The sequence below is a fragment of the Apus apus genome, chromosome 6 (assembly GCF_020740795.1).
Source record: "Apus apus isolate bApuApu2 chromosome 6, bApuApu2.pri.cur, whole genome shotgun sequence".
Classification (NCBI taxonomy): domain Eukaryota; kingdom Metazoa; phylum Chordata; class Aves; order Apodiformes; family Apodidae; genus Apus; species Apus apus.
In genome coordinates, this window is record NC_067287.1 from 21,176,132 (window position 1) to 21,190,228 (window position 14,097).

At 34.8% G+C, this 14,097-nt stretch overlaps 1 protein-coding gene across 2 annotated transcripts in view; it reads right to left on the reverse strand.

Moving 5' to 3' along the window:
- The window catches only part of TLK1 (tousled like kinase 1), a 66,544-nt gene that overhangs the window by 20,303 nt on the left and 32,144 nt on the right, over positions 1–14,097 (reverse strand). For both annotated transcript variants that reach the window (XM_051623425.1, XM_051623424.1), the window contains exons 4-11: positions 12,591–12,666; positions 9,868–9,914; positions 9,421–9,507; positions 8,290–8,379; positions 7,331–7,423; positions 6,370–6,480; positions 4,489–4,625; positions 3,085–3,273 (exon numbers count right to left, since the gene is read on the reverse strand). In XM_051623425.1, coding sequence (XP_051479385.1) covers positions 3,085–3,273; positions 4,489–4,625; positions 6,370–6,480; positions 7,331–7,423; positions 8,290–8,379; positions 9,421–9,507; positions 9,868–9,914; positions 12,591–12,666 — 830 coding nt within the window. The remainder of the gene's footprint in view (positions 1–3,084; positions 3,274–4,488; positions 4,626–6,369; positions 6,481–7,330; positions 7,424–8,289; positions 8,380–9,420; positions 9,508–9,867; positions 9,915–12,590; positions 12,667–14,097) is intronic.

A 14,097-nucleotide genomic window follows, 5' to 3' on the forward strand; every position in this document is an offset into this window, starting at 1 on the left:
TATTCTCCCTTTAGTTCCTCAAACTGCTACAAGGACAGGCAGATGCTGACCAAGTCAAAGCCTTCCATGATGCCTTTTTGCCCATTGTCTCCATGTCTGCCTTAGAAAGAGACTGCCTCAGGAAAGGAACTGTCTTTACTTGCCCTGTAAAGCCCAAGCACATTGTTGGGACTTCAGCCTGAAAAAATTCCTGAAAATATTTTTATTTGTTCCATACAGAACAGAATCTTCCTTTCAAATGATGCATTTGTTCAACTACAGTAACAAACTCTGCCAGCTCCCTCTGCTCTTCTATTCCAAATTGCATGCAGAGACAAGGGTGCATGTAGATTCCCATGGAGGCACAGGGAAGCTGAAGACGACATGACCGGGAAGTGAATATAACAGACTCAGCTGAAGCTGCAGAGGAAGGAGCATGACACCTAAACTAAATAAAACATTGCTCCCAGAAATAATTTCCTGGTGAAATAGGAGCTGCTTCCAAGAGGTAGGGACTAGCATTATAATCTCTCAAGTGTCCAAAGAATGTGGAATAGAGTTTTCAAACAGATTTTCCCAGTGCTAAGAAAGCAACCTCTACTTCAAATAAATGCAGGGTTTTCTTTAAATAAATTCCAATTTATTATTTTCTTGTAAGTCTAATAACATTACTTTGCTCAGCAGAAAACAGGTCTCAGCATTGAAACTACTTTTTACCTTTGGTTTGGGCCACAAAAAGGGAAAGAATGATGGAAAACCAGGACACGGATTAGACTCATCTGTTGTATGTTATTTAAACACCAAAGCCACCATTCACTCACAGGGCTGGCAGGTGGCCACTTTTATACTAATAACTTCAGGACAAAAAATTTTGCATCAGAGAATGCTCTTATTAAGAATGCCTCAGACAACACCTTAAATCCATTTCAAAAGTTAACACCTGTTCTCAGAAAGGGCTTCAATAGTATTGCTTGCTACAAAGCTATAGATGGTTTTGTCTTATTGATACATGCAGCTGGAGACATTTTCTAAAGCAAACAATGCAATGCTAGAGACAATTGCTAGCTAACAACTGGTAGTAAGTTGTTTGTTAAATTGCTTGTTTAAAAAAGAGCTTACTAATCACTTGCTTATGTGTTGTACTGATTTACTACTGGTTTAGTTCATTAATCTCAAGCAGCTCTGCATTTCCCCATGCCTCATATAAACAGAACCTCTTCTTCCATTTGTTTATACTAATTAAGATCATTACTTTCAAAGTGACACAGGAACAGTGATAGGCTCAATGTAATAGAAGCGAATCATGTACTGCAGATGACAAATTTACTCTAAAATTAAGCGCACAGATAATAATTGTTTTATCAAGATAAACAAAATGTATTTAATTCTGTACAGAGATGCAGAGGGGAGTCAACATGGAATACTACTATACAAAATTACAATGAATCCTAAATGCAAACATTCAAAAAACCCTTTCAAGTAAAGGCCTAAGAGCATGATGTAGCTTAATGATTCTGTGATCTCAGGACACATTACGGACCTCTTCAAAGGTCTGAAAAAAATGTATATGCTTATCATATAGGCAAGCAATCTTATTATCTAGATTATATAATTATAAAATTAAGATACTTAAAGGCAAAACCATTTTTGATCCAGTAACAGCCTACATTCATGCTAGCGTTAGATACAAAAGGACAATTCTAATTGTTCTCTTGGCAATTCCACAACCAGTAAGCATTTTCATCTGCCATTTAACATGTAACTGTTTAAGCCAAATGAAATTAAAATTTCAAAAGTTTCTTGTAATTTGGAAATTATTTAAAACTCCATTAACCTCAGAAAATATTCAGAAGTCTTTTATCAAGAATTCATCTTGACCTACTTAATAATTAGAACAAGTCTTTTGTATTTTTTTCCAAATGTATATTTTATCACCTCCTTAAACAGCAATAAGATTATGAAAATTAATTAATTAATACATGGCCAAACCGGCAAATTCTAAGTTCTGTCAGATGACTCTTCAGCTCTCTACCAAAAGACATGTGCAACGCTAATCAAGTTTTGCTTACATCACCAGCCTTCTGTATTTTCACGGTATTTTTGTCATAGCTAAACAATTTCACAATATGAAGTTTAAGAATTATGTATTATGCAAAACCTATGCAACTGTCTTCAAACTGATGGTCCAAACATACATACTCTGCAAATCTAACCAGAGTAATTTATTTACCCCCCACTCCTAGAGGTGTAAGCTACTACCTCCAGAAGTGAGAAGTGACAAGTGACCACGTTCAACACATGTAGCCTGCTTCTGCAAAGCAACACAGATTAACCCAGATTATTAATTTTAACCCTAGTTATTTACTTTTTATTTGACTAGGAACAGATACACTATCAGCTGCAGCCTTTTAGCATCAAGGGCAGTAACTAGTATCTCCAAGCAAACTTCTTAAAATACTCAAATTAAATGTCAAGAACACATCTGTGCCTTGAACTACATCATTTCTGTCTGCAGGAAAAAATGTCACTTGAAAAAACACAGAATTCTTTGATAGCTCCCAATTGTTATGTTTAAATGACAAAAAATTTCAACATTATCAATATGTGAAATGGGATCAGTAGCTTCTTACAGTTGCTCTCAGGATCTATCATTCAGAAGGGAGAAAAAAAATTGTGTGTTTTTAGACATGTCTTCAAATACTAACAGCTGAAAAAAGCTTTTCTTTTCAGCTGAAGACTTGTATGAAAAATGAAGTGATCTCTAGCTAAAGAGGAGGCTCCTAAACTAATATGCATCAAGAAAAGTTCAGTAGGTATCAGTGATATTACAAGAGTCAGAAACCGGAACAAGAACCCCTCTGGACCAGGAAACCAGAGAGAACACTGCATAAACACAAAAGGGGCCTTTCTCTACCAGAAATAAATTGGGCAACTGTATGACATCTTCATAGGCAGTGGGGCAAATTTCCCTAACATCAGCAAGTCCTCAGTGAGAATATAGCTGCTGAATATACTGAGTATCTTTTTATGCTGTTATTTGAATAGAACTCACACAGACAATATCGGAGATTTTCTGTAAAAGACTGATTGAAATGTTAAACTTACAGCTGTGGTAAATTGGGTCTAACAAAGGGATCGTTTTCTGCCCCATTCACAGCTTTATTTTTCCTCTGCTTGGGTTCAGAATTGGCAGATGGTGCCTGAGAATTATTTGTAGTTGGAGGCTTTCGCTTGGCCAGGAGCTTTCTTTGCCTTTCAATGTCTTCCCTTTGTTGATTCACCCATTCTTGCTGCCTGCAAACCCCAAAAAAAGCTTTATTAAAGTTTCATCATTTTGCATTTTTAAATAGCTATCTTTTTAGCTAATAAAGCATTAAGAATTTTTTTAAAAACTTCACTGTATATGTGAAAATGTTTCAGAGAAAAAAAGAACACAAATGTTCTTCAAGAGGTGGAAAAATTTTGCTGAAGTTTTGGCACAATTTACTTTTGATTTGTGTTTTGGTTTGGGGGGTATTTTTTGTTTGTTTTGAGGTTTAGTTTGGTTTTGAAAGTGTTACACATTATTTCTGAACTAGAAAAAAAAAAAAAAAGAAAACCTGAGCTGGTGGATATCTTCTTTTAAACCATCAAAAGAAATCTAAGACAGTCAAAAGAGTACTGGAGTTTTATAGGCCAAATACTTGATCTGACCATTTCCAAATAAATAATCAGTTTGGTTGTATGACAAACAATTAGTTTTTATGCAAAACACATATACAGATTATTTTTAAGATGATCTTAAAAAAGCAATGAACCAGGCAATCACATAAAGCTAAGATTACATATTGCCCTTCAAAATTTAAAATGCTGGTGAATTACTTTTATACACATATGTATCTCTCTCCAAAGACTGAATCAGACTCGTTACCAAAGAACACCTTTTGAGGCATTGTGAAGAATCCTTTTCCTTGTCTCCATCTCTGCTGAAATACCTGTTGCAGCAGCTCTTTTCCAGGTAGTTGGTTTCCCCTGTCCACTTGCACTAGAATCTAGCTGAGGCTGCCAGATTTGTCACTCCTTCATGGCACTGAGGAGCTGGATGACCGAAAAAGCTGCCACAGTGACGAATGTGCAGGCAGCACCCATGTGACCAATGAGAACTTCATAGACCTCATCTGCCACAATGATCACCAGTGATACAGGGTTTGCTGCTTGGAAAAATCACTGATTTAGTTTTATAGTTCTCTCTACCAGCTGAGCTGAGTAATTACGTGCTGCTCATTTAATACCTTCACGCTTTTTTAAGGATAGTTAAAATCCAGTGAAACCAAACTGTTTTTCAAAGACACCCAGCGTTCATATTCCCTCCATTGATTGAGTACTGTTCTACATTCTCCATCTTCAAGAGGCAAAGCAAAATGTAACATATGAAAAGTTGCTCCAATTCTAGAACCTTAGTAATAAAAAAAAATCCACTAGAGGGAACTAACAATTAGTGAGAAATTTAAGAACATAGCATTGACTAACTTCACAAGATTTTGAAATGCGAAGCCATCTGTCCACTGCTCAGTAAATGAAGCACCATGACGAACTGTTGTAAAATGCCCCAGGCGTAATCTGTCTTGCATGCTCTTCTCTCTGCTTGCCAGCTTCTCCTGTGTGCTCTAAAGAAACCACAAAAATACTCCTATTTAGTAATTCTAAAGTGTTCAAAACATCAGTAAAACACTCTGGAGTTTTTTCCTCCAACAACTTTCTAAGGGAGGGATAAAAGGAGAATAGATAAAAATATCTTTTGTTACTTTACTCGACTTACTCTAATTTCTGCAGAACTCAGACGTCTGCAGTTGTCAGAATTGGTACTAATTATGATTTGTGTACAAAAAATTACCTGAGTTTGACCCTGTTTTCCTGTAAGTTTGCTGTTCTTCATAATTAACAAAACATCTTATTTGTAAATAAAGCAAAACTGAGAGAGTATCAGCATCATACAGGCATATAAATAAGATTATGTCTATACATGTTTATTATACTAAATGAGGCTGCTTAGATACCAGAAAGAGTGCACCTACTATACTTAGCCTGTAAACTTCCTTGACAGAGTATCGATGTTGCTACTCACACCAAACTGACTGAGCTCAGGAATCTCCATGTGGGAATGCACAGCAGGTAAGACAATAACTTGCACTAATCAAAGCAGATGCCCTTCTCTGAACCATTACTACCACAAGCATCCTTGGGATGCAAGATATGACTAAATCAGCTCAGCCTGCCTCAGCACAAGAAGAAAGAGCACTGTGAACACCCCCAATGTACACAAACTTCTCTATCACAAATGCTTGTTTCTTAAGGAATGTCTATGGCCCAAAATTACACACACACACAAAAAGTGAAAAATCGACAGAATTAAGGATCTTTGTGCACACTTCTAGACAGAAGATGAGGCCTGCAGGGCCTTTCATGAAAACTGGTCTATGTGATATTCTCAGTCTGAAGGTGCCCCTCTAGCACCATGCTGAACAGATCCAATGCATCTTTTCCCTGCATTTCCCTCATAAAGAAACTTTAAAAAACCTGCAATAATCTATTTATGGCAAAATAACGAGGAAAGTCACCCTGATCCTCTAATGGATCCATTTGCGCCCTATGTATCTGACAGCAGCATCTAGCAACCAGTGTTAGGGAAGAGACTTGCTGTTTACCTTGAATTTTTTGTACCCTAATTAGTAATAAATTGATTTTGGTTTTGTTTTGACTTCTCACTAGATTTTTTTTTTTTTCAAATAAGGGTGTTTTAAAGAAGAGAGAGACAAGGTACCCTTGTCTTTTAAGAAACTGCTGCTAGTTTAAATATAATTGGCATTCAATTTGAAATAAACATTTCTTTCATAGAAGTATGATGGTTAATGGTCACATTCATTTCCTTGTTCCCATTAATTTTGAGCTAACACAGCATTTAATCATTTTACATTAAAAAAAAAAATCTCAGCGACTTAAGTGTCTCACAAAAAGACTTTATCCATCTCTTCTCCACCACAGATTATGTTCAGAAATTTTTTCATCCACTGTTATGTTATTCTTACAATTTGTCCAGATAATTTGCCACTCACAAATATATTGTTATCTTTTATGCTTTGCTATATCTGAATTACTCATGATGGGAAACCTCCCTTAAAATAAAAAGGGACATTTTCCACAATTTGACAAAGGCTCAAAAATTTATTTTTCCTATTCAGGCTTACAAAGACACTAACAGCCAGATAGAGACCACACATGTGAAGCTTCAGTCTCAGAGACTAGTATGAAAAAGTCAAAGTCAAAATTAAGTAAAAATTAAGGAATCATAATGGGAGTTCTACAGGAACCTCACAGTTTTTCTCACAAAAATGTTAAAAGCAGTAAGCTTACCTTTTCAATTAGAAGCTTCTTGCTCATTGAAATACATTTGTTTAGCCTTTCTTTATATTTTTCAAGTAGCTTTTGTTGTTCATCTATTTGTCTTCTAAGATCACAGTTAGCCTAATCCACACATACAAAGCATGAAAAGATATATAAGCTGTCACAGAAAATAAAGCTAACTTCACATAACTTAAGGAGAATGCATAAACATATATACTTTAACTTATTACCTTGACGAATCTACAGCATTATTTACTTTGTTTAAAATTATTTTCTGTAAATGTTAGGTTTGTCTATTCTATACTGTTGAACATGTGCTAAAAGAGTCTGCACATACAATTTAATAATGTATGATTGCATGAGTTAATATAGACTTGTCTACATATAAACACTAAACAGACTATGAATATAGCATTTTTATTTCATATTTCTATATATCACCTCTCCAACACTTCCTTCAAGAGAAAAAGCATTAAGATTTTTTTTTCTGAAAACAGGTCTTAGAGCACAGTATAGCATAGGTTCCTTAGTAAAAGTAGTTATTTATTGCAAGTAATAATTTCTGTCAATCAGCTCCATTCTGACTCTGCCAATAGTTGTCCCACTGATAACTGCTATTCACAATTAGAAGAATAAAAATACACCTGTTCCATTAAATTATATTATGAACTTAAGGAACTAATTAACTACCTGTAAAACAGCATCAGCTTTCTTTGCACCTTCAGAAAGCCTATAAACATATTTAATCCAACAAGCTACGGCACAGAATCAGAAAAAAACCTTATGCATTTAATTTTGCAGTCTTGTCAGATTTTCAGAAAAAAAATTACAAAAATTAAAACCTCCTTCCGTCTTTTAATGCATGTAACTCCAGGGTAATTTTTAAAAACATGGATTATTCAAACATTTAAAATATTTGCCTCAAATATATTGTTGATCTGAATATCTCTACACCATGTCTAACACTTACCCTGAGTAAGTCATCTATACGACCTTCTTTCTTTTCCAAGTCTTGATTTTTATTACTTTCTAGTGCAGCTAGTTTCAGCATTGTGAGATCAGTCTAAAAAAAAAAACAACAACCCCAAAACATTGTGAAGTATTTATCCTTTCCTTTAAAAATTACAGCTTATTTTTCTCATGTCTGTTGCATGGAGAAATAAACCGTTTTAAAACATTCAACAAGACCAGCACATCTTATTTCCATGTGATTTGAAAGTGACATGGAAGGTTCTTACTCAAAACTTTGTTCACTCTTCATGAAGACAAGAATGAACAGTTGGGAAAACCACTAACAGTATTAAAAGATTTCATCACTAGTTGAAAAGTTACTGTTCACAAAAAAAGCATACAGAACAGAGCAAGAATATGAATGTCAGCTTATTACTTTCAATTCTCTGTATTTGGTCAACAGGTGAAGTAGCCTTGCTCTAAGTTTTGAAAGACAGAACAGATCACATCAGAAATGGCACACAAGATAAAACTGTTGCTTTTGGCTTTTAAATCAGGACAGAGCTAGATTTTTATCACTTTGATTACCATCTCATTTTTCTTCTTCAATGTCATATTTTAAATGCAATCTGACAACAGCAGCTGTCTCTTCAAATACTGCCTGAAAAAGCAGCCTCTACTTCTAAGATTACAGAAGAGCTAAAATCTTGAGCAGAAGCCTACCAACAACATGGTCATCTAACTACTCAGGACATGCAATCTTGGAAGCAGAGCAAGTCCAGAACACAAAAGTAATCAGATTTGAATTATGAGTTGCTGAAGTTAACAGAAAAATGTTTTGGTGGATTGCAAAAAGCAAAGCTTTTGAAAACCTTTAAGAGTTTCAAGTTGAAAGACAAATAAATAAATATATTGGGTTGTGGGTTTTTTTTCTACAGTCTTAAGTGATAGAAGATACCTCTTCTCAAAAATAGTTACCTGAGTAATTTTAAAAGATAACTGCTTTGGTTGTGTGACAGGGTGGTCCCCGAAAGCTAATGAAGTAGGAGAAGGACTATTCTGTCGAACCTGGAATGCATGAAAACAAAGGATTTTAGATACGACTGTAATATTCAGTTATGAACATAGCCTTGTTTACCGCGGCAGGAACACTCTATAGAATAGAGGAAACTGCTGTCTTTATTATAGAGGATACTGCTTGGGGCACTGCACTGACCGCTATCACTATACTGTTATATACGACTCGTTGTTTAGAAAGGATACAAAAATATTCTCTGAAAAAAACAAGATTGTCACATTTGGGAAAATGACTAAAAGACTTAAGACAAGACAAGACTGACATAAGGTGACGAGTCTCTTACACAGTCTTATTTTTCTGATTCTAAGCTTTCACATCTCAAAAATAAAGTACTGTAAGTATTTTTTGCAGAAGTTATTTCCCATGGGAGAACCAGAAAGGGGAAGCTACTGCAGATCAGAACACAAATTCTGTTAATGAAACTTCTCAAAACCCACTAGTTTGTGTGAATGAGACCATTTTCAAGCCAAATTCCACAGGAATAACATGATCCCTGAAGTTGAAAGTACAAAGAGGTCTACCAACAGAGAAAATAAATAATTTCTCTAACTGGCAGAATCTGGCCATTTAGAATCATGTGTGTATGCTTAAAACTGAAATTGTGCATATGAGGAAAAAATGAATTAGCACGAGCAACTCAGAGAATTTTAAATGGATACAGGCAAATCAGATGTCAATTATTTAAAAACCTGTGATTTATCAAAATCTGGGCTTATAAAGTTCCAAGTTAGGGGTTCAGTTTCCTCACAGGTAACAAAAAGTCCTCCCCTTTTTAGTATGAGGCTTGTGAATAGATGCAATTAAAATACTTATTCCACATTTAAATAATTACTTTGTGTTTAAAAATTATGTTTTAGAGAAAAAGTCCCAGCATTAACAGAACATTTTATTTTTAATATTTAACTTGATCCTTTTTTTTTCACTGTTGAAAGAATTAACTGCTTCCCAGGAATTCTTTCTCTGAAAACTCTTTCCTCGAGTTCAGATTTTTTTCAAATTATCTCCAGCAGTTATGAAATTCACAAACTTACAGAAGAAGGAGCGGAATGTGAATTCTGAGGAGATCTGATTGCAGGAGGTACGCCCCGCACTGGACTAGAGCCGTTTCCACCTTGATACTGTAGAGAAGATAAGACCCTACAATTAGTCAATCTTCTCAAAATACATTATACAACTACTGCATGATACAGCTTGTGCACACAGAATTTGTAAATCAGACTGTATTACTTTTATTCATGTAGCCTCTGGCCATTTAAAGAACTTCATGAAAGAAAATGTTTTTTGTGTATTAGCTCAGGCTGTAGCAAGAGACCTCTGCATCTCTACTTCAAGGTTTAATTAATACTCATAAAACTTACATAAAGAAAAAAAAGTATCCTCTCAAGAGGCCTGTCCATTGCAAGCAAAATTTTTGTAACATCCAAAACAGGTAAAAGTAAATTTTAAAGCTAAATTTTACAAACACACAAAATCCTTACCTCAAAATAATCACTTATCTTGTGACCACGTCCCCCAATATTCTTTCCTGAAACAAATACATTCACACATTAGAAGTGATTAACTAAATTACTTACAGATATATGTCTTACATTCTTACCTATTTGGTAATTATAGCAAAGTCTTACCAGTTGTTAATTGTTTTTCTTTGATGTGCTAATATGTGATATGTATATAATTATGGGATTGGCCACAAAGAAATTTGCATATTTCATTCATTGAGAAATCAGAAATTAAGTCACACTTAAATTCCTGAACTAGATCAGTGCAGACTTAGCAGTAAGCCTCAACCACTTCTACAGAACAGGAAATTCATGCTTCATCCCACAGATCAAACCTTTAGCTCTAAGTTCCTCCTCTTTTCAAGCACTATCTCAAAGTTCACCCACTTCGAAAATATCAAATTGACCAAGTCTGATAACACTATATGCTCCAGGTGAGTTATTGTGCACAAATCTTCAGCCCAAGGATTTCCCTAAATGCCAGTAACAGCGTGGGCATGGAGGATGAAAAGTATTTCCATTCCTGGAACCCGATTATGAATCAGCTAACTCACAGGGTTAACTAGGGAGATAGATAGAGCAAAATTTGAGAGAAGAATTTATTTTATCTTAATCAATATCGAGACTTCAGGAGCATTGGTGTGTGACCCAGAAGTGATATTCCAGAGATCACACCCATGCCTTACCCAATGGCAAAAATGCTTTAAATCTTAAGACTGTATTTGTTTCCTGCATAGGTCAGACTATCTATCTGTTAGGAGACATCCCTGGAAGTGTTCAAGGTCAGGTTGGATGGGCCTGTAAGCAATCTGATCTAGTGGGAGGTGTCCCTGTCCATGGCAAGGGGGTTGGAACAAGATCATCTTCAAGGTCCCTTCCAACTCAAACCATTCTATGATTCTGTGATCTTGAAAATGGACCATTGTTAAAAGGTTTTTTCTTTATAGAAATAATTTTTTGGAATAAATTAGGAAGTCATTACCCATAGGTCCAAAAATGTAATGTTGGACTTCTAAGCAAAGATTTTTAAGCTCAACTATTGCTTCAGCCCTGAATAATTTTTTCTAGTCCAATGTGTCTCTGTTTTCAGGGCTGCATAACTTTGTGTCACTAAGAAATACCACGAAGAAACAGAAACACTCGGCAGCCCTTTTTGTGTTATGACTTCTAACAGAAATGTTTAGATAAAATAATTAGAAGACCTAGAAGAGCACACAGCTAGCTCTTCCAGTATTTTACCCACCTAGGCTGCATATCACTGATCTCTGGCTGTTCCTTACCTATCCTATAATTCTGCTAGTGACTTCTGTCTTCATGCTTCATTGTCATATATCGCTTTATCAAATTAAAATTTGCTTTCAACCAGATAAATGAGACAGACTGCATTACTTTTCAGTACAGAAAAATCTATTCTATGTCACGTTACAGAACTCTGCAGTGAAGAAAGACATAAAATTCCTTTGGCACAGCCAATTATGAATAGATTTACACTGATTTTATCTCACTTTCCAATTACCTCCATGTTCTAAACAACACTCTTCTTCATCATCTATGGATTATTTACAAAATAATAAATAATAAAACTATTAAAAAATCTAGGTATGCAATATGCAAGAGATGGATCTCTTACTCCCTTTTTCAATAAACTAGCAGTATTTGCTGCCCTGCAACTGTCCTGTACCACTCCAATATGTTGCAGTTTCCTACGGCAGTTCCTTGAGAATATTGCAGTGCAGACTATTCGGTTTCACTGCTGCTCACAGTAAAATAGTAATTATAAGACATTATAATAATGTTGTCTTTGCCAAAAAGTTCCAAAAATTTTGATCACCCTAATATCAACTCTCATCGATACCAGGAAGAACAGGCTACTAGAACAATGCAAATAAGAAATTTCAACCAAGTTGTCTGAACAAAATGGGTCTCTTTAAAGCAACACTTACAAAGAAATTAATTTCAGTGAAACTACATAATTCTTCTACTAATAGTATGTTGCATCGTGAAGACTTCCAGATATTGGAGCTGATTGATGTGTATCTGAAGTGGCATTTCCTAGCTCTACTAAGAATTAAAAAAAGCTAATACAGATGTTATCAAAACTGTTCCCTCTCCCCTTCTGATGAATTTTTGTGTTAAAGCTAAATATCCACAATGTCTCCCCCAAAATGCACAATAAAGAGAAGAATGACAAAAACTATGCTTTGTAAATATTCAGTTGGAAATTGTTTTATCCCAGTTTCCTCATTCCTCTAGACAACTACACTGTACAATAATCCTTAGAAAAGGAAGAATAAAATTCAGTTTTTAAATAAACTTGAAAAACAAGCAATCAAGATATTATAATCTGTAATCCCTTTTCCCCTTTACCTACTGAAAAGAAATACAAACCACAAAGGTATTTTGGATGAGAGGAGCTGCTACAATTCTTAAAGAGTAGAGAGCTGTATCATAGCTGCAAGTTACACATGCAGTAGCACACAATTCTTATGGGCAGTTACCAGCCCAGGTCAGGTTTTACTTGCCCATCCCTTCTAGTGACAAATGAGGGGGGAGGGAGGATTCATGATTTATCATCCAAAACCCAACAACTGTCTTATGCAAAAGACAAGAAAAAATACAGAATTTTTAAGGCTAATAGACAAGACTTTGTGCGTTGTAATTGTATTAATTACATGCAGTAACTATCCAATTCATTTGTTTACCTTGGCTGCTTTCACTCTGAGTATCTGCTTTTCTTTTTCTTCCTCTGGAAGGTTCTGACTGTTTCTTCTCTGGAGTCTACAAACAACAAAAAGAACACGATCCAACAGCAGGTCTATTTATTTATATTATTACCATATTGTTGCGAAATAGGTTTAAATTGTCATTCATAAAACATGACTTCACAATTCAGCAGGGATGTAATTTCAGATTGTAGTTAAGTAGGTAATATGATCCTTGGTCAATCAGATAAATACAAGCTAGAAAAGGTATTTAAGAAAGTGATAAATACTTCTTAAATAATTTCCCAAAAGGCAACTCTACATATTAATTGTTAAGCCTTATACCTTTTTATACTCTTTATGCCTTATACCTAATTATACCTTTTCATTCATTCTGGGGTTTATGAACATCCAGTTTGGTTTCGCTTACAGCTACATTATACCTGTGGGTGTTTTAAAGCTTAATACTTAGTGAAATAAGCTGATTCTTGATAGTGTTTTCTACACATTGCCACAGTATATCACAAAGTTCTACTGCTTCAGTAGGAAGCAAATAACGCCATGCATTTTCAGAAGTGCAAAAGTAATCTCCAAACTAATATAAATTGTAGATTTCTAGAATCTGTATAGGATTAAAAAAATAAAAAAATTTTTTAAAAAGAGCAAAAAAAAGAGCAATTGCTCAAAATTTGAGTATCCACTTGAAAAGTGTTGTTGCTCCTGTTTTATTCTGGAAATATTATATATAGTTGCCTAGAAACCACAACCGTCATGTACAACACAGATAATAAGAAAGGGATGCGATCAGAAACATCTCTGTATTTGCTCTCCCTTGATCTGAGAACTCAAACCAGTTAGTCTCCCCAGCGTAAGTTAAATTCTACAAGCTGCTTTGGTGCAAGGAAAAGATACTGCAGCTGTGTGTGTATTCAGTGTCTAATCAATCTCATACCAGTTGCTGAAGAAAGCACAGAAGCCATTACATGAACTCTTAGTTTTACAGTCAAGAAATCAATGGTCTCTAATATCTCAGTCTAAATTTGAGATCAGTGCTCTTTTATCTTTCACTACACCATCTTTTTATCACTTTACTGTATTTGTCATTTTGTGCTCCAAGTGTTCTTTCTCAACATAGCAAATTATATCAAAATTCAAATATCAACTCATCACTAAAAGCATTTCAAATATGTTTCAGTTCAAAAACCTTCATATTGATATCTTAAAATATAAATGTACTGCAAATATCCTATTTGTTTTGGCAAAGAACCACTTTAAGTTGCCCTGTGATATACAGAAAATTATAACAGTCAGGACAAGAAAGGTCTTGTCTATACCATGTATTTTTTTATAAGTTTTAGCTCATAAAAACACCTTTGGAAGTCTTAAAACTGTTAACTGTTATATTACCAGGCTAAAAATAAAGTTAAAATTACATACATTTTATTTTAAATAAACTCTTCCAGCCAAAATGTGTATCTTTTACAGTGCTATCACATATCAACAAACT